The sequence below is a fragment of the Anopheles marshallii genome, chromosome 2 (genome assembly GCF_943734725.1).
Source record: "Anopheles marshallii chromosome 2, idAnoMarsDA_429_01, whole genome shotgun sequence".
Lineage (NCBI taxonomy): Eukaryota > Metazoa > Arthropoda > Insecta > Diptera > Culicidae > Anopheles > Anopheles marshallii.
The window spans coordinates 85327285-85344438 of NC_071326.1; the positions used below are offsets into that span (position 1 = coordinate 85327285).

The window sequence follows — 17154 nt, forward strand, 5'->3', positions numbered from 1 at the left end:
TATCCTCTCTTAATAAATGGACGAAGACGAAGAAACACTCTGTAGATATGGAACGGCCCTGCCAGCTTTTGAGGAAGGTAAGTAAGAATACACTGGTTGGTTTCTGTTCTTCCTGCAAATCTGTATCACTGTTGCAGATGCGGTACCATCGAAAAAGCCTATCACGGTGGAAGATCAAATCGTGCTGGATAGCAATGGAAAGCGTCGTTTCCATGGGGCTTTCACGGGAGGATTTTCTGCGGGCTACTGGAATACCGTTGGTTCCGAGGAAGGTTGGAAACCAACCGAGTTTAAAAGCTCTCGAACAGAGAAATCCTCCATGGCTCGACAGCAAAACCCGATGGATTTTATGGACGAGGAGGACTTGGGAGAGTTTGGTATTGCACCACAGCGTGTACAGGCGAAAGACGATTTTGCACATAACAGTGCCAGCGTTCGCTCGAACAAACGCAGGATTGAGTTAAGTTTTTCCAAAGGTCCCATACCCGGACAGCCAGTGTTGCGTTCATTACTTGAACCGGCAAAGGAAAAGACGGCCGTAAAAATTCTTAAGAAAATGGGCTGGCGCGAAGGGCAAGGAATCGGTGAACGACAAACGAAGGGCGAGAAAAGGCGTGCGAACGAACGAACCAGCAAAGAGCAGTATATTATGAAAATGTACGGCTGCGAAATACCGGGTCGAACGGAGCACAACATTACCACAGAAGACGATGGAGACGATGGTACTGATAGCTCGGAGAGTGATTATGAGATAACTTTTGCTCCGGATGATTTTGATCCTTTGGTAGCTGCTCTGAAGGATAATACTTTCGGATTAGGTTACAGCGGACTGGACCGTGGCGGCACGTCTAAAGCGTTTCGGCTGTTTGATACACTCGAAGTGGTCGACAGAAACAACAAGAAGCTTTCTATACGCGGACAAGCTTTCGGTATAGGTGCACTAGAAGACGATGACGATCTGGATGTGTACGCCCGGGACGATATGACACGGTACGATTTTTCGCTGGAAGATAGAACCCAATCGAAACGTGCCATTGAGGCAAAAAAGTCCGGCAGCGAAGCAAACACACTGGAGGGTTTCTGTCCTGCGAATAATGCACGGAAATTAGCGAAAAAGGTGTTTCGTGTGGATGTGCCGGGTGGCTTTAAGCCACGAAATTGGGAGGAACGTAGATCTCGCTTTGACCCTATTGATGAGAGTCGTGCGAAAAAAATGCAACAGGAAAATGAACACAAAATCAAAGGTCTCGGTAGGCACGATCTCGACCCGAAGGAACGGGGGGCTATTTTAGGGGAAAAGCCCATTGTCAGTAATCCGTGGTTGGAGAAGATAAACAAACAAAGTACCGGCTTTGTTTGTCGAGAAGTTATGAACGAAGATGTACCACCGACGACGAAAAAAGAAGAGCACGAGATTAGTGGAAACAGTACGCAGAAATCGTCAATACCTGTGATTCCATCCGGTTTAGTGCAGCAACCGAGCGTTCTGCAGCGACAATACGTCGGTTCCACAAAGGAAGGCTTCAAACCGTTCATTGCGTTGCCCGAAAAGCAGGAGCGTTATGAACGGTTTCTTGCCTTTCAACCTACGGAGCGCTACCTAACCCGAGAACAGTACCTTGAATCGTTGCAACCGTTAAATCTTTCAGCCTGGGATCGAGAACGAGAGTTGAAGGAATTTATGCAAGCGGAACGTATGTATCGTCCGCTGGACGGGCTTATGTCGGAACGGTTCGTGACGGCATCGAGCCTAATTGCGAATGATACTATCCCCGCCGATGGCGAACCGGGAAAAATGCGTGAAATTCGTATGCAGCGCTCTCGCGTTATGTGGAAACCGCACAAGGATATCTGCAAACGGTTCAACGTCCCAGAACCGTTTGGTGGCATGATGGTAGACGAACCCGATGATGCGGAAAAACGACGTAAGGAAAAGGGAAAATTTTCCGTGTTCGACTATCTGGAGGCTCCCGTAACTAATAGGCGCGATTTTGTGACTCCCACCATGATACCCAACGCACCGCAGGAAGGAAAGCAACCGCACACATCTATGACTACACCAGTCGATCAAACTGGCAATGCGAGAACTGCAAGTCTACGAATTTCTTCGAAAGAGTTTTTCTCCAACAATAATTCCACGTTTACACCACCGGTGGATCAATCCAACGTTGAAGCTAAGGACGAACAAGCGAAACTACCTACTGCACAATCTTCCCGTGTGATACCGCAACGGCCAGAGAAGAAACGAACGGAGCTTGAGGTCAAAGTTCTGCAGGCAACCAACAAAAAGCCGGAAGAAAAACGTGATCTTTTCAAGTCCATCTTTTGTAGCAGTGACGAAGAGGACGATGAGACACAGAACGGGGAACAAATGCAAAGTTCCAAATCGGACGACACATTATCAGCCGGACAGAATCCACTAACGGACGAGGAAAAGCTTAAAATGGTCGACAGCTTTGTGGCGATAAAACCCGCCAGTCAGATGAACATATTGCGCAACAATTCTCCACCACGTGGTATTTTTAAAAATTTGTTCGAATACAAAAAAACGTCAAATGGTGCCGAGGAGGATTCTTCCAAGCAGGATGGTATATTGCAGAGTGCCTCTAAATCCCAAGCGCCACTACCAGTTGCTGACGCCGAAAGGCTTAACAATTCGGTACATGATGAAGCCCGCAAGGGTTCCGATTCATCAGGCGATTCGGAACAGGACAGTGCATCCGATTCGGATCACTCAGAATATTATGGTCCAAAGCTACCTTCACAAACGATCCCGGCCAATACCGACAAACCTTCAGGATCGATGCACGTTTTTGCCTCGCGGAAAGTACCGGAGAAAACGAACGAAATTTGGATCGAAAAAGAAACGTCAGCCGCAGGGAAGCCGAAGAAAAAGAAAAAACATAAACATCATCAGCACCACAAAAGCAAATCGAAAACCAAACATAAAAAGGACAAAAAGAAGAGTAGTCATAAGCATAAAAGTAAACACTAATGAGGTAATAAAGCCATGTTTCAGTTTCAATATTGTTCGTCTAAGTTTTTCTTTTTATTGCGTCTTTGTTTAAATTCGACACTAAAAACAGTGGCAGGGCGCTAATAAAAGGGAAACGTAAAATACATAGTCCTATAATTCGCAAAAGAAACTCTACAATTCCTCTAAATTAGTGCCTTTTCCGTTAACTAATTTTGCTTGTACATATTGAGAAAAAAAACAATTGCATATTGTGACAAGATTGTCATAAAAATATAGCCAGTACAGATAAAAAAAAAACAGCGTGGGAACAGTTTTCTATGACTGCCTTTTTGTATACATAAGTTCCGCACGTTTCGTTGCGCCCAACAGAACCTATCATCATATTACGGTATGCAAGAGTGGGTCAAAATAAGAAAAATGCAAAAGCCTGCTTCCAGCGCATACGCTATCTTTCCGTTGTAGGCCAAACTATGTGCAAATAGATGGAGATGCAAAAAAAACAATCAAGCAAACTAAACAGTCCGTGCATTCCGTTTTTGGATTACTGAACAACTCCTAACTTTTACAATCAGTCATAGTTCCCGTGTTCAAGAGGGAGGAGTTAGTTAGTCAGACAAATGGCAGTGATTGGAGCCTGAACACGACCATCCTTCCATTCCTCCGCGGGCATTGGACACTCCATTTTCCTTTGCTCAAAATTTCCACAACATTCGACAATAATTGTTTTACCATAGACAACGAGTCAAAAAAGTAATGGCTAGTCGGAGAAAAAGACAACGAAGGGAGAACAATGTCGCAATGGTAGCAAAACATCTGTCCCGCATCTTTCCGAGGTATATATGCAATTATGATTTAATCTACCACAGGATGTCGCAACTCCTCAAAAAGACACTATTATATGCCTTAACTACATCATATAGCTTTCTTTAATTATTTTCACTACTTTCCCGAGAAATATTCCTGCATATAAGAGTTCGTTTGTTTGTTTTTTGTTTATATCTGTTGTGCCTAATATTGTTATAGTTCATTCATGTATAAAGAAGCTGAGTTGTGTGCTGGAAAGAAACACCCGTCTTCCTTTTTTGCCTGATTTTCACTGGTTTATCTCGGATTATTACAAATGTGCATCTTTGTCTTTTACCACTTTAGGAGCTCATTGTAAAAAGAATCAATTTTCGCCTGACAATTATCTACTGTTCAGAATATCCTGTTTTCAGTTACCTTTCTTCGCCCCCGGAATAAAGCTTGTTCTTCACTTTACGCTTTTCTAAACTGTTGCTTGCTTATATGGCTAGTACGTATCTATAAAAATATGCTATTCGAACGACAACTACGAATTTCCGTGCAATCCCACACACTGTGTGCCGCGTCGTTCACAAGCGCTAAATGTACATTTGTTTAAAATATACGCGTTCGACCTTTCGCCCTTGCGTGCTTTTGTTAGTTACTTCACGTACTTCACCCACCAACTATCCGCAAGTGTGTTCCACAGCCCCCAATCGGAGCCAGCATCAGTTGAGGGACCGCTTTCGGAGCAGAAGATGCGAACCTAAAGAAAGAGATTTTCTTCGGGTCATTATAGCGGAAAATGTGGCCATCGGGTGGGTATGGTTGTATTTGTTCTGGGTGGTGCTGGATGAGGCGGAAGGCGAGGCAGTGGATTTAGTAGCGGTTGATGATTTCCTGCCCACAGTGGCAGATGATGTGGATGCTTTCCCTGAACCCAATGGTGGTGGCTTCGCCATCGTGCCAGTGGAATGTGAAGGTCCATTAGTGGTCTTGCTCGATGATGATTGCGAAACGGTGCCACCGGTTTTGCCGTTGGCCGGTGGGGTGGACGTACCCCCCTTTTCCATGTTACCAGCACTTCGACGGCGTCTTGGTAGTATGGCTACCATTATGCGCAACCGGCGACAATTATTACACATCGAACGAGAACCAATAATGTGAAGCGCAGCAGTGCAAAAAAGCCGCAAAAACGGTTGTGAGAATGGCAAACACAAACATGAGAACACAAAAGATATAATGAAAAGAAAAAGAAAAAAGAGAAACAAAAGTTAGTAAACCAGAAGCAAACAAGAAAGCGCAAACGAATTATGTGTGTAAGAGAATAAAACAATAAAACCCAACATAACCAAACATGTACAGTAACCAAAAAGGTATAAACATTCTGTGGATCGTTCCATCAACGATCCGTCCCTAGAAGCTGCCTATCTAGTGGATAATTTGGTGAAAGGAACAAAATCTGGACACTGTAAAAGCTTCCTTGCGGAAACTATGTTCACTGATGAAAATGATTACCAACCTCCGGGATCCGTGTTTTTCGCTGGCGTAATGGTGGGCTTAACTTTGCGTTGCTGCCCATCGCCGGTGTTTGACGGACCGCTACCACTGCCACCATGACCAGACTTGTGGTGTTGATGGTATGACGAACTACCCGAGATGGACGTGCCAGCGCCTGTACCGGCAGTGCGCTCACCGTTGCCGTGTCTGAGTTCCGCCTTGACCGTCTGTTGCTTGTGCACGGTCACATTGTTCCAGTAGTTCATCTGCTCGGTTCTCGATTGTTTTACCATCTGTTGCAGTTCCGTATCATTTGCTGGAATTTTCTACAATGACAAGAAATGGGATGGAAAACATAGCCGCATGGGTGATTTACAATTCCATGATTAGCGCCATTTTCGTTTTGCTTACCCGCAGCTTTCGAATGATGCGCTGCATGACGTCGGCCGATACCAACCCGAAGTCAAACATCGAGCACATGTGCAGCACAAAGTTACGGTATAGATTACGCGCCATCAGTTCGCGCCCACGGAGATCGATGAACATTTCTAGCGCGACCGGTATCTGGCAATCGCCAACGTAACCGTACTTCATCACGTGCAGATTCCACATCTTCATCAGTTCCTTTTCGCCCTCGTTCACGTCGGTAAACTCGTCGATCATCTGCATGGTTTTCTGTTGCAACCAAAGTGGATCACTTTCGCCTTCCGAATCGATATCGAGCTCTCTGGGATACACCGGCAGGCAGGTCATGGTGTGATGATACATTCTGACAGAAAGAACACAGTTTCATCTCTTAATCTTGTGCTTGTCGGTTCCCGCGTGACTGACAGAAAGTGTTAGTTTGAATTCCACGAAAGCCACAAGCGTGCTCTTGTGCTAAGAACTTACAAAGGATGTGCAACAGATACAGCAAACCCAATGAAGGTAGGCATGTGGTTGTGTGATTGTTTGCAGGGTTTCGAGTTCAAGTGTGAGAGATGGCGCCATTTATGGGTTTTTTTGTAGTGGTTGTGAAATATGCAGGAAAGATGGGGTGCCTTTCGCAAGTTTGGGCTTGGTAAACGGAATTTCATCGTGCAAAAAAGCATTCTCAACTGACACATCTATCAGTTAGGAAGTATTCCAAGAACGGGGTGTGAGCTGAGAAACTTTGCATAGAATCGAATTGGTTAAAACATAACATACGAGAAGGTTTCAACAATTTCAAAGTAAATCCTAAAATGTCCTAACCAATCAATCTCAAAAACCCTGTAATCAAAAAATTCCAAAGAAATGATCAATTCTTGCACAAAAACGTAGTGAAAATCACGAGAAAGCTACTCTGAATTGATGGATCCAAACGATATGCCGATTGAAAACAGTAGTTTGGGTGTTTCGCTTCATACTAATGTGTCTTGTTTATCGTAAGTTTTTCTATACAAATCCATCCCAAATGGACATTTTGCCTTACCTGCTGTGACCGGTAATGTACGGTCGCTGGCTATCGAATTCGTTTTCATCGTTATCGATAAATTCCGCAAGACTCGGCTTTGGTCGCCGGGGCCGACAGACGAGCAGGTTGGTAACAACCGTCCGGCGTAACGGGTCACGCACCGTGTAAGCTGTCGCGGGTCCGAGCAAATCGTGCGGCGATCCATTGTACGAACCATCGTACAACTCGTTGATCGTCACATCGATACGAGCACCTTCCGGGATGGGCACGTAGTTAAAGGTAAACCGTGCATGGCATAGCTTCAGATGCTTCAGCAGTGAGTAAAGCATGCCGCAGCTTAAGCAACACCACGGACAGGTGAATCCGTCCATATTTTCCGTCTGCTGGCGCGAATAGTTGTTGTGCATGAAGTGATAGACCACACATTTTGCATCGTTCACGCTCTTTGGCATACTCATGTTTGCAGACACAAGAGCCAAATCCGCATTAACGTCGTTCGTCGATGAATCTTCCGCCTCATTGTCCTCGCTCAACGATTGCTCGGCGTCATCTAGATGGCCAGCTGCTGCCGCTGGCGTTAGAATGCTGTTATTGTTAATATTGATATTCAGTCCTTTCTTGAACGAGTCCGTCGCCGAAGGGGACGGTGGTTTGTGGTTCTCCTTATCGCTATACCCGTTCTCCAGCTTGATCTCGGCACCGGCAGTTTCGAAACCGTGCGGAGGTTCTTTGGTCCACTGCAGCCGAACTTTGAGCATGGGTTTGATCATCTCTCCGTAGCGATCTATAAAATCTTCACTGGTCGGTGGTACGGTGTCACTTTTGCTACAGTCGTCCGAAGGCATATAGTTCTCACACGCATCGGTAAAACTAGACCAGCAGCGGTTCTTCATTGGTGATCCATATTTCACAGCGACCGATTTTTGATGTGATATGATTTCCCGCACCGTCAGCTCGTAGTCGGCATCTTTGAGTAGGCAGCGACCGTACTTATCGAACAGTGTCAATTCCGTACTGTACATTTTGCTGTAACCGTGCAACTTCTGTCGTTTAGCGGACGGTTCCTCTCCGTCGCTTCCGGTCCCATTTGTCAGATATTGTTGTTCCCTGGTACCATTCGCATTCGTGCTCGGCACCATGTACTGTACGCGGAAGCGCAGAATGAAAGACACCAGCGGACCAGTCACATTGTTCATAACACTATTGGTGTTAAACGAATCTGTTGGTATGCTCACGATCGGTGGTTTATCATCGACACCAAGACCGCCGCTGCTACTGCCACTAGCAGTCGATTGCTGGTCATCTTTCGGGTTGACCAATACCTGCGACTTACCGACAGTCAACTGCATCTGTGTGGCCACCATATCTTTGCGTTTGGTGTGCGCTATCTTCAGTAAGTTCGTCTCTACCTGTACACATTTGCGACCATATTCGGAACCGTTCTCGCCGTCGTCATGCGTTTCCTCGGTGAAGGAGCTTTTCAATGGCAATACGATCCCGTTGCTGTCAGCACCGTTCCGCATCGACTGATTCCGCTCGTCGAAAAATCCAAGAAAAATCAGCGTCAAGTAACCGTCGGACATGGTTATATCGTTAGGTTTTTCCCCGCGCAGTTTGGTCATCTTTTGTGCAAGCATCGAGTCAATTTTGAAAGACTTGCGGGATTTGTGAGATCGGGACATGCGATTACGCATGTAGGTCAGATTGCGTTGAAGAAAAATTGGCTAGCAGCATGATGGAAATAATGAGTAGAAAACGGTCAGTTTAATGGATATAACCTTCAGGCCCTATTGAGTATAGTATTCGACTGCTCACCTTAAGAACATTTCTCGTGCGAAGAAATCGATAGATTTGCGTTGGTTCTAAAAAAAAAACAAATTAACAAATGTATGGCTTTAGTTTTTTTTCTCCAAAAATGGCATTGATAATGCACAGTTTCAGCCTAGTGGAATGTTTTGTTCGCTAAGGATTTAGTTCAAAATACTCACTTTCAAAAGCTTGTATGAAAGCCTCGTGATCAGCACTTATCATCTCGTTTCGCGCTGGTCTGCCCATTACTTCCGCGTCCTTTTCTTTCTTCTTCAGTGGGTTGTTCTTTCTGGTTTTGCTGCTGCTGCTGCTGCTCGAAGACGACGGAGTGTTGCTACTGCCAGTCGGTGAGACGTCTGCGTGCTTCCTTGCCTGCTTTTCCATTGTTCCGTTGTTTGTACGCCGTCGGATTGAACAATTCTTCTGGAACCGGTAGCTATGCTACACGGCAGACGGACGAATTTTGTGCCGTTGCGATTATTTACCATCCAGCAAGTAGCCAAGCAAAACAATGGTGCTGTATGGTGAGGCACGCACGCACACACTCACGCAAAAGTGTCAGAAATACACGGCTTGCCTTCCGCTGAGAGCGTATGGGGTTTTCAACACCTGCTGTTTCACTCACACTAATCAGCACATCCTATTCTGAAGCCTGATGTGCTTTATCTATGGGCGATATTCGCGTTTTTCTCCTGTGTGACTTTTTTATCCATACGGATAATTTTCCTACTTGCCGCTCATACAAGATATTACACTAACAATCGCGAAAGTTTTGAAAACTATCCACCGCTAGCAGGGCGTAATTTTTCCCGCAAAAGGAAACACGGAGGAACGCGGCGGCAGCAACAGCAGGCACAGAACACTTTGTTACGCTTCTTCACGGTGCAGCACAGCAAAGCACACTGTATCAGCACACATCCCGAACAATTTCACTCTCCAGCGTTCACAGTGCTACAAATGACACCATTACCGTTCTTTCTTGAGCGATGAACTGCTTTCGAAGACGAAGGAAGCGGATAGATGTGGGTAAGCTTATTTTTCAGATTCCTTGCGGAGTCTGGCTAGAATATTACGGTAATCTGCATTACCTACCCGCTCAAAAAGGCTGTGCTTGACAGTGGGTGACGCTTAGAACTTTTTAGTACAAAAACCCTGTTCAGCAAATGACAGCAGGCTGGTCAAGGTGACTGCAACCGTTAGCGGAATTCAATTGGTCAGCTACGGAAAATGCACTCTCACATCAAGGGGACATAGCGAAAATAGCGAAACAACGAAAGGAAACATTTTAATTGTTGTGGGCATTGTTTAGGTTGATGAAGTGCCGTTCTGGGTATTATTCTTTCGGGACTACCCTGTGCCTTTGTGCATGTACCTGGTTTTGTACTAAACTATTGTGCTGAAAAACGTTTATATTCTGCTAATGGCGGACAAAAACAAATATTTTCGTCAATTTTGCTCAATCTCCGATCACCTTCCAAAACTGGAAATGTTGTTTGTTGAAAAAGAAAATAATACTAAAGCACGAGCCCCTGCTTCTATCATTTAATAATCTTGTTCAGTGCTGTCATCACATTCCTATCGGATTGATTACATTCGTAAACTTTTAGCTACAAATGCAATCCGGTGCATCAGCAGATTATTCATAGAATCCTTAAAGTCTCTACAACGTAAGACCGTCTTAAATCATACAAATCCGTGAGCACAGCTAGTGTGCCAAGAATGGAATCAAACTTGAACAAAGTCCTGAGCATGAATCGCCAACAACTCAGCGGTCAGCTGTATAAGTACACAAACGTAGTGAAAGGTAGCATCAATCATGTCGTTAGCGCATCGTTCCAAAATCATTAAAGCTATATAATTTGTTTGCAGGCTGGCAGTATCGTTGGTTTAGTGTGGATGGGCAGGGCGGACTGCTAAGCTACTATCTGTGTGAACCGACCGGAGAAGATTCAAACACCCACATCGTCGGTAGCGCTCCCCGTGGACAGGTACACCTAGCCGGGGCCGTGATCTGTCCAAGCGATGAAGACTCCAAAACTTTCACTGTCAACTGCGCCTCCGGAGATATGCTGAAGTTGCGGGCTGTAGATGCTCGGGCCCGTCAAGAATGGGTAGATGGGTTACGGGCGGTAGTTGAAAGTCATTCGAATTCTACTGGGACGGCACTTCCACCGCGCGATCAGCTAGCAGCGCACGATGCGTTCGGTGCCGCTAGGCAACAGTTGCAACAGACGGAACTAAGCAATGCTGCCCTCGCACGTGCTATCGAGAATTTGAACGGTCCGCTGTCGAGCACGGATCCGGATCTGCTCATGGTGAAGGCACTGTCCGCCGCAAGTACGCACTGTTTGCTACAGTGTCTGGGCCTGTTACAAAGACATCAGGAGCTAGTGCCAGATTCGCGACTGGAGCAAAGTTTCTAGCCCAAGCGTCCTTTGTCCCGTGATGGGTGTAATAGAAATTCTTACTGAAAGAAGGTGGACGGAATCTCCGGATGAATAGTTTAGGGCGAATGAGCTAAGTAGTTCTTTCCCTGGAGCTATTATTTTTTTTCGGATACAATCTCCATGTTAAAGACAGGCATTTAACCGGTTTACACGCAACCAGTCGGATTGTTCCCAATAATAAAAATCCCTCGAATATGCATGTAACAAACACTAACTGAAGGCATATAACTGATTGTGCTATGTGTTACATATTTATGTAAGTTCTTTTCTAATTGTTGTAGTTACATTCTCGTAAATCGTGGTTACTTATTAGATAAGAACTTCTCAATAATAAATCTGAATCGATCGATTCGGTTGTTCAACCATTTATTGTGTACTTTTTATTGCTCGTTACAGAAAAATAACTTTTCACCAAACGAGGCATGCTTTCTCGGAACTATTCGCTGTACCATTTGCTTCGTACCGATTTTTTGTTTACTTGGCTGATCATGTTTTTGTACTTTCCGATGGCCTCTTTGAAGAACGCATCTTCTTTTTTCAACTCGCTAATGTTCATCTTCGGTTTCACCTTTTTCACACCCTCCTTGGCCTTCCGATTCCGCGCGTGTTCCTGCTTGGTGCGCTTCTTTTTCTCTTCCTTGCGCTCCTGATTAATACGCTTCAAGTGTGTTTTGGCCTGGATGGATATCTTACGGGTCGATCGGATGCCCTTCTTGCCCTCCTGCGCTAACTCTCCCGCGAACGGTGTCTCTTCAACGTCACGTTTGCGTTGTTTCTTTTTCTGTGCCAAGTCAACGGCCCTCGACTTAGCATTAAGCTTTTGCAACAATGTAACCGGGGCCACAGCCAACTGTTCCAGCGTGTTGCGCCGCGTTTCCTTTCGGGATTGCGCTTTTTGCAACCGTTTCGCTTTCAGCTCTTCCATTTTCTTCTGGTAGGTAGGATTATTCAGCCTTGATTTTTCCAACCGCTTCTGTCTAATGTTGTAAACGATACGATCTTCGATACTGAACGAAACGATGGGTCTACTGTTCTTTCCGAAAATGGCCGGATTGTTGTTGAGCTTTCGTAGCACTTCCAGTGCTATTTCGTGCTTTGCAAACGAAACAAAGCCATACCCACGTGATTTGCTCATTGCATTACCGAACGATTGACGATTCTCTTGCATCACACGACATTCCTTTGGTTTGCACGACGTGTTTTTGATGATCATTTTTCGCAGCTCCTCATTTGTGTAGCTCTGTGGGAGGTTGTGTATGGTTAGCCGTTCCCGCGAGACAAAACGATTAAAGTTTTTTAGCATCTCGTTACTGCGCTGTTCTAAGCGCAATCTTTGTGCCATGTCTCCCTTTGATACGTCCTTTGCTGCGGGCGAACCAGCCATGATCAATCCTTCCTTGAGTAGGTACAGATTTCGTGAATCTTTCGCTTGCTTTACCTTCTCACGATTCATGATGTCGGCCTTGCGCAGCGCTGGCATAATTTCGATGTACTGATCGTGCACTCTCAGCTTGAGGCTTTGACGGCAGCTGATTTCAGCCGAGTCTTTCCGCCTGAATATTACAAACGCAGTTCCTTTCGAGTGTCCCGATATGCGCTCCTTGTTGATTAGAGCTTTCTCCACTTTGCCAAACTGAGACATTATCTCCATCAATTCGCTTGCATCCACCTCGTAGGGTAGATTCTTCACAAACACTTCTCGTTCTTCCTCAACCTCGTTGTGCCGTTTCTCTTTTTTAATGGAGGATTTTAACCCTTTCGGAGGTTTTTCATCCACATCCTCATCGATGTCATCGTCCTCGTTCTCATCATCGTCATCAGTGTAGTCGTCCTCGTCCTCGTCATCTTCATCATCATCATCATCATCCTCTTCCTCCTTAATTTGAACACCATCATCGTCTTCAATTTTAACGGCATCTTCCTCTTTGATTTTCTCTTTTTTTATCCTGGAATAGTCCGCTTTATCTTTAGCATAATGCACCTCTATCTTCCTTCCCATGAAAATGTGACTATCCATCTCCTGAATGGCCCGGTCAGACTCTTCTCGCTGGGAAAATTGCAGGAACGCACAGCCAACCAGCTTTCCATCCTCCCGCTTAAGAATATTAACTTCCTCGAGATTGCCAAACCTTTCGAATTCACTGCGCAGCATGTTTTCCGTGATTTTGTACGATAGGTTACGAATGATAATGCGACACTGCCGGTGAAGGTACGTGCGACTGCGCCTGCGAAGTTCATTTTTACTGAACTTGCCGGATGTGTGGTTCTCCGAACTTTCCGTTATCATTTTAAAACCACACTGCCAGAACACAAATAGTGATTAAGTTATGAAAAAAGACGCCTGCCGCCTTCTTATTTGCAAATCCGGACACGACAAGAAACACGTTGTGGGCAAGTTTGTGTTGATCTCGCAACTGTCAAACCGCCGGCCTTCGATTACAATCCAAAGGTGAGTACAAAGAAGATATGCGCAAGGACATTTAAAGTTAAAAATGTAATTAAAATTTATAAAAAAAATACAATAACCATACAATTATGATATTTTTTTTGCTATATTTCCCTAAAAAATTAAGTAGAAGTCAAAGATTTTTGGCGTTTTGAATCGGTCAATACGGTCAATACACCTTGTTTATGATTACATGTACTAAAAGTGTAAACAAATTGTGTTCGGTGCACAAACGTTTATGCACAAAACGTGCCACCATGAGCCGGATTGCAGTGAGTTACATGCATGGTCGTGGTTTAATATTTGATGCTGAAGGTAAATCCTCTTCTCTACCTCACTACTGAACATTAACATTGGTTACAATCGCTTGTCGTTGTAGACTATCTAAAACTTCGATTTGAATGTCGAATCGTCGGGAATCTAATCGGCGTTCCCGTCTCCCATCCAAGGAATGTCAACCAACAAGGGATGCCTGTAGCTTTATCCAGATGGGAACTAAAATTACTTCTAGAGAAAGAAATGATTTGGCTGGTAGATCAAAATAGCGCATTGCAACGACCACCTTCTGATGAGGAAACACACCTTTACGCCGGAATGGTTGAGCGACAGAAGGAAGAATTACGCATGCCAGCAATTGAGAAACGACTTGAAGCATTCCAAAAACATTTACCAAAGATTATTGAAGGCAAGCGTAAGAAACTGCTCAAAGCAGGAGTTAAAGAGGAAGGTAAACCTTGGAAACTATTTAATACAAATGAAGCATGTTTCTAATATCCTCTTCATGTTCCTTCCAGATATCAACCTGGATGCTGAACAATTGGTCAGCGAGGAAAGAGAAAGGATAATGAAAGAGCAGTTTGATACGATGGTACAGATTCCAACGAAACATTTGATCGCGCTTGGTAAGCATGATGAGTCGCGTAACCTTTCGCGTCTTTGTAATGTTATGGTTTTAAAGGCTTTTCAGAGTGTTCGCTAGATTTGAGTACTGAAGAGTGCGTGAAATATCGCATTTTTGCATCGCTCTGGCGGCAAGGAGGTTGCATAACGACTGGAGATGCGTTTGGGTGTGATTTTTTGCTGTATCCGGGCGATCCAATGTATTTCCACGCATCACATATGGTACACGTGCTGCAGAATGGAGTGAGCCAAAAGTTAGACGCTAAGTATCTGATTCGCGTTTGTCGCCTTTCAGTGGTGGTGAATAAGCTATGCGTTCTCGCCTATATCGATGAAACTACCAACGAGGTGCAATTTGAAACCCTAGAATGGGAGGGTAATGCTAGTAATAAAGGAGACACCTTTTGATGTGCTTGATTTGTCTCTTTAAAGGCTAGCTTTTAATCTACTTAGTTGGTTAATAACAAATGTGTTTCTTCACTGAGTTCCGTTAGCGGCGTCCGCCTTTCGTTTCTCCTTTCCCACAAGAATGGCTTTTTTGAACAGTTTGCAATACAACTCGATCGCGGCCGGAGTATCATCGTTACCGGGTACGGGATAAGTGATCAGATTTGGATTGCAATTGGTATCAACGATCCCGATCGTTGGAATATTCATCTTGGCTGCATCACGGACGGCCGTGTGCATATCGAGAACGTTGTTCATGGTGTTTAAAAATATACACAAATCCGGCAAACGCGTCACGGCTCCAAACTGAACCTTAGCGTTGGTAAATACACCGCCTCGCCAATAGCGCGTATGCGCAAATTCGCCACAGTCTTTAGCCGTTTGTTCCACTCTGTGTGCGTTGAGTGCGTTCCGATTGAAGAATAAAATAATTCCATCCCGATATGCAATATGGGCGGCTACGTTCAAGGCGGTGCGCAGATATTCCACCGTTTTGTCCAGATCGATGATACAATGACCCAAACGGCTGCCGTACAAATAGCCTTTCATGTTGTCGTTCAGCGTACCTTCCTTGTGGCCCAGGTGAACTCGAGCTTTAAACAAATCTTCAATAGTGAAAAGCTTATGAACATCAAAATAATCCGGATGGTTTAACACGTCGGAGGCTGTCGGTGAAGCAAGGTCACAGAAAACAGATTAATGTGCATCAATAGAAAAATGATTGATTTGTCACAAACAAACCTCTTTCCGATGTGACCAACTGTTCCGGCATCGTAGCAGTGGACAACGATCGTGGAATACCTACAATAAAATAACAAAAAATCATGACGTAATGTACCGGTGCGATAGGGCCACTACTTCTGATCTTACCAGCAGCGAAAACTCTACGCAGAAGCATTTTTCTAGCGTGATGTATAAATACTCGTGAAGGCGTTAGTACTGCTTACAAATAAAATGAGTTAAATGCAACAAATCACACGGAGGAACTCCCGCTTCGATTGAATTGTTTTGGATAAGAGCAGCAAAATTCTATACGCGTGCTGTTTATTGGCATGTATTTTTATTTCGTTTCGTTGACAGCAATCAGCTTTGACTTAAGGTTTATATAGATAACGTAGTTTTAGTACAAACGAGTGGTTTAGAACTACGGAAAAAATGTTCGCGCAAGATGGAATTTGAATCATTAAAAAATACATCATTTTAAATTAACACCTTCCAGAAGCATAGCTTTCGATCGGAAGCGGCCAAAACGTACGGTAATTGATAATGCCAGCAAAGACCACCATACAGTAGCAGTTTAGCTTCTATTTGGGGTAGTTTGTTTTTCATGTGTATTACTTTCAGCGTTGCGTTTGGTTTGCCAATACTAGCAACTACGTGTTCGGAGTGTGGAGAAAATTTCACTATTTGACCACACTCGTCGTGCAGCGGTTTGTTTTCGATAGGCCAGCTGGAATTTTTCAAATCCCAGAAGAAAACATTACCTCTGGCCATTGCCACGACGTACGCCGAGTTGCTTAAATTCCAATCAGCGTAGCTGAGCGGATTTGTGTCCGTTTCTACCGACAGCATCGACGTTTTCAGATGCACCTTGTACAGGTGTACTACGCCACATTTTTCCGCAATTAAAAGATGTCCTGATTCCTCCGGATGCCATTTGGCGGACAGGACGGCAGAACCGAAGAAAAAACTAGGACCCTGGCAATACTCTTCCTTACACTTCCACAGTACACAACTATTATCATCGCTGCAAGATGCCAAGAATTCACCGTCCGGATCCCAGCTTACGTGATTTACGTAGGACCGATGGCCTTCCAACAGTTGCACGGTATCGTGTTGATCCAGATCGCTGTGGAAAATACGTATTTTATAATCCGATCCAGCACTAGCAATCACAACCTTCTTCGGAACCACGGCGAGTGAAGTTTCTGGAGCAAACGCTACCGAATGCGGTCGACTTTTGTGGTGGATCTCTTTCAACTGTTTCCATTCGAAGGATTCATTTTCGTTTTCTTCCTGAAAAAAACATGCAGTTCAGATACAATATTCGCAGCAACAGCGGTGGAAAGGGAATGTAAACATTCTTACCGGAAAGCGCACACTGCCAAGCACCAGCTTGTCCATCAGCGCAATGCACAACAGATTTTGCGACCATTCGTAGGACGATAGTTCGAAAGTGATGATTTGCTCCGGCAGTGAAACGGTGTGCGTTGGTGGAGATCCTTTCGTGTCCATATTGGATGCTTTTATTCAAACGAAATCCTCACCAAATATCCGTATTCCGTACAACAGGAAAGCAAACAAACAAAACGATATTCCGCGCAATGCCGGTCTTTTTGACATCAGTCTCCGTCTGTCAATCTTATCCAAGGTAACTGTAGTTTCCCGAAAAAATGTCGGAAGTCTGGAA

At 44.7% G+C, this 17154-nt stretch overlaps 7 protein-coding genes across 7 annotated transcripts; 3 read left to right on the forward strand and 4 right to left on the reverse strand.

Moving 5' to 3' along the window:
* Positions 1–16: 16 nt before the first annotated feature.
* Positions 17–2995, forward strand: LOC128708114 (G patch domain-containing protein 1 homolog). Its single transcript, XM_053803073.1, has 2 exons — positions 17–77; positions 138–2995. Exons 1-2 carry the CDS (start codon positions 17–19, stop codon positions 2993–2995), a joined length of 2919 nt encoding a protein of 972 aa, XP_053659048.1.
* A 1493-nt stretch (positions 2996–4488) lies between these two features.
* Positions 4489–8888, reverse strand: LOC128719768 (polycomb protein suz12). Its single transcript, XM_053813399.1, has 6 exons — positions 8684–8888; positions 8511–8557; positions 6714–8419; positions 5672–6029; positions 5283–5586; positions 4489–4868 (listed from the first exon to the last, which is right to left on the reverse strand). Exons 1-6 carry the CDS (start codon positions 8886–8888, stop codon positions 4489–4491), a joined length of 3000 nt encoding a protein of 999 aa, XP_053669374.1.
* A 1335-nt stretch (positions 8889–10223) lies between these two features.
* On the forward strand, positions 10224–10927 carry LOC128707432 (oxysterol-binding protein-related protein 11). The gene is made up of 2 exons (XM_053802384.1): positions 10224–10308; positions 10374–10927. The coding sequence occupies exons 1-2, from the start codon at positions 10224–10226 to the stop codon at positions 10925–10927; spliced, it is 639 nt and encodes a 212-aa protein (XP_053658359.1).
* Positions 10928–11387: 460 nt separating this feature from the next.
* On the reverse strand, positions 11388–13238 carry LOC128718732 (RNA-binding protein 28). Its single transcript, XM_053812353.1, has one exon. It carries the CDS (start codon positions 13236–13238, stop codon positions 11388–11390), a length of 1851 nt encoding a protein of 616 aa, XP_053668328.1.
* Positions 13239–13654: 416 nt separating this feature from the next.
* On the forward strand, positions 13655–14705 carry LOC128707895 (uncharacterized). Its single transcript, XM_053802852.1, has 4 exons — positions 13655–13712; positions 13777–14124; positions 14192–14299; positions 14356–14705. Exons 1-4 carry the CDS (start codon positions 13655–13657, stop codon positions 14703–14705), a joined length of 864 nt encoding a protein of 287 aa, XP_053658827.1.
* A 69-nt stretch (positions 14706–14774) lies between these two features.
* LOC128707709 (28S ribosomal protein S2, mitochondrial) lies at positions 14775–15642 on the reverse strand. The gene is made up of 3 exons (XM_053802667.1): positions 15615–15642; positions 15486–15545; positions 14775–15409 (listed from the first exon to the last, which is right to left on the reverse strand). Exons 1-3 carry the CDS (start codon positions 15640–15642, stop codon positions 14775–14777), a joined length of 723 nt encoding a protein of 240 aa, XP_053658642.1.
* A 302-nt stretch (positions 15643–15944) lies between these two features.
* Positions 15945–16979, reverse strand: LOC128708521 (nucleoporin Nup37). The gene is made up of 2 exons (XM_053803500.1): positions 16833–16979; positions 15945–16760 (listed from the first exon to the last, which is right to left on the reverse strand). Exons 1-2 carry the CDS (start codon positions 16977–16979, stop codon positions 15945–15947), a joined length of 963 nt encoding a protein of 320 aa, XP_053659475.1.
* Between the last annotated feature and the right edge of the window lie 175 nt (positions 16980–17154).

Bases quoted from the DNA above. Each gene is read 5' to 3' on its own strand.
- LOC128707709 (XM_053802667.1), bottom strand. From the start codon at position 15,642: ATGCTTCTGCGTAGAGTTTTCGCTGCTG. The intron at 15,546-15,614 runs GTAAGATCAGAA...ATTTTATTGTAG, and splicing joins GCGTAGAGTTTTCGCTGCTG to GTATTCCACGATCGTTGTCC. The intron at 15,410-15,485 runs GTTTGTTTGTGA...CTTCACCGACAG, and splicing joins GTTGGTCACATCGGAAAGAG to CCTCCGACGTGTTAAACCAT.
- LOC128707895 (XM_053802852.1), top strand. From the start codon at position 13,655: ATGAGCCGGATTGCAGTGAGTTACATGCATGGTCGTGGTTTAATATTT. The intron at 13,713-13,776 runs GTAAATCCTCTT...TTGTCGTTGTAG, and splicing joins TTTAATATTTGATGCTGAAG to ACTATCTAAAACTTCGATTT. The intron at 14,125-14,191 runs GTAAACCTTGGA...TGTTCCTTCCAG, and splicing joins AGCAGGAGTTAAAGAGGAAG to ATATCAACCTGGATGCTGAA.
- LOC128708114 (XM_053803073.1), top strand. From the start codon at position 17: ATGGACGAAGACGAAGAAACACTCTGTAGATATGGAACGGCCCTGCCA. The intron at 78-137 runs GTAAGTAAGAAT...TCACTGTTGCAG, and splicing joins CCTGCCAGCTTTTGAGGAAG to ATGCGGTACCATCGAAAAAG.
- LOC128708521 (XM_053803500.1), bottom strand. From the start codon at position 16,979: ATGGACACGAAAGGATCTCCACCAACGCACACCGTTTCACTGCCGGAG. The intron at 16,761-16,832 runs GTAAGAATGTTT...TGTTTTTTTCAG, and splicing joins TTGGCAGTGTGCGCTTTCCG to GAAGAAAACGAAAATGAATC.
- LOC128718732 (XM_053812353.1), bottom strand. From the start codon at position 13,238: ATGATAACGGAAAGTTCGGAGAACCACACATCCGGCAAGTTCAGTAAA.
- LOC128707432 (XM_053802384.1), top strand. From the start codon at position 10,224: ATGGAATCAAACTTGAACAAAGTCCTGAGCATGAATCGCCAACAACTC. The intron at 10,309-10,373 runs GTAGCATCAATC...ATTTGTTTGCAG, and splicing joins GTACACAAACGTAGTGAAAG to GCTGGCAGTATCGTTGGTTT.
- LOC128719768 (XM_053813399.1), bottom strand. From the start codon at position 8,888: ATGGAAAAGCAGGCAAGGAAGCACGCAGACGTCTCACCGACTGGCAGT. The intron at 8,558-8,683 runs GTGAGTATTTTG...TTTTTTTTTTAG, and splicing joins TTTCATACAAGCTTTTGAAA to AACCAACGCAAATCTATCGA. The intron at 8,420-8,510 runs GTGAGCAGTCGA...TCATGCTGCTAG, and splicing joins GCACGAGAAATGTTCTTAAG to CCAATTTTTCTTCAACGCAA.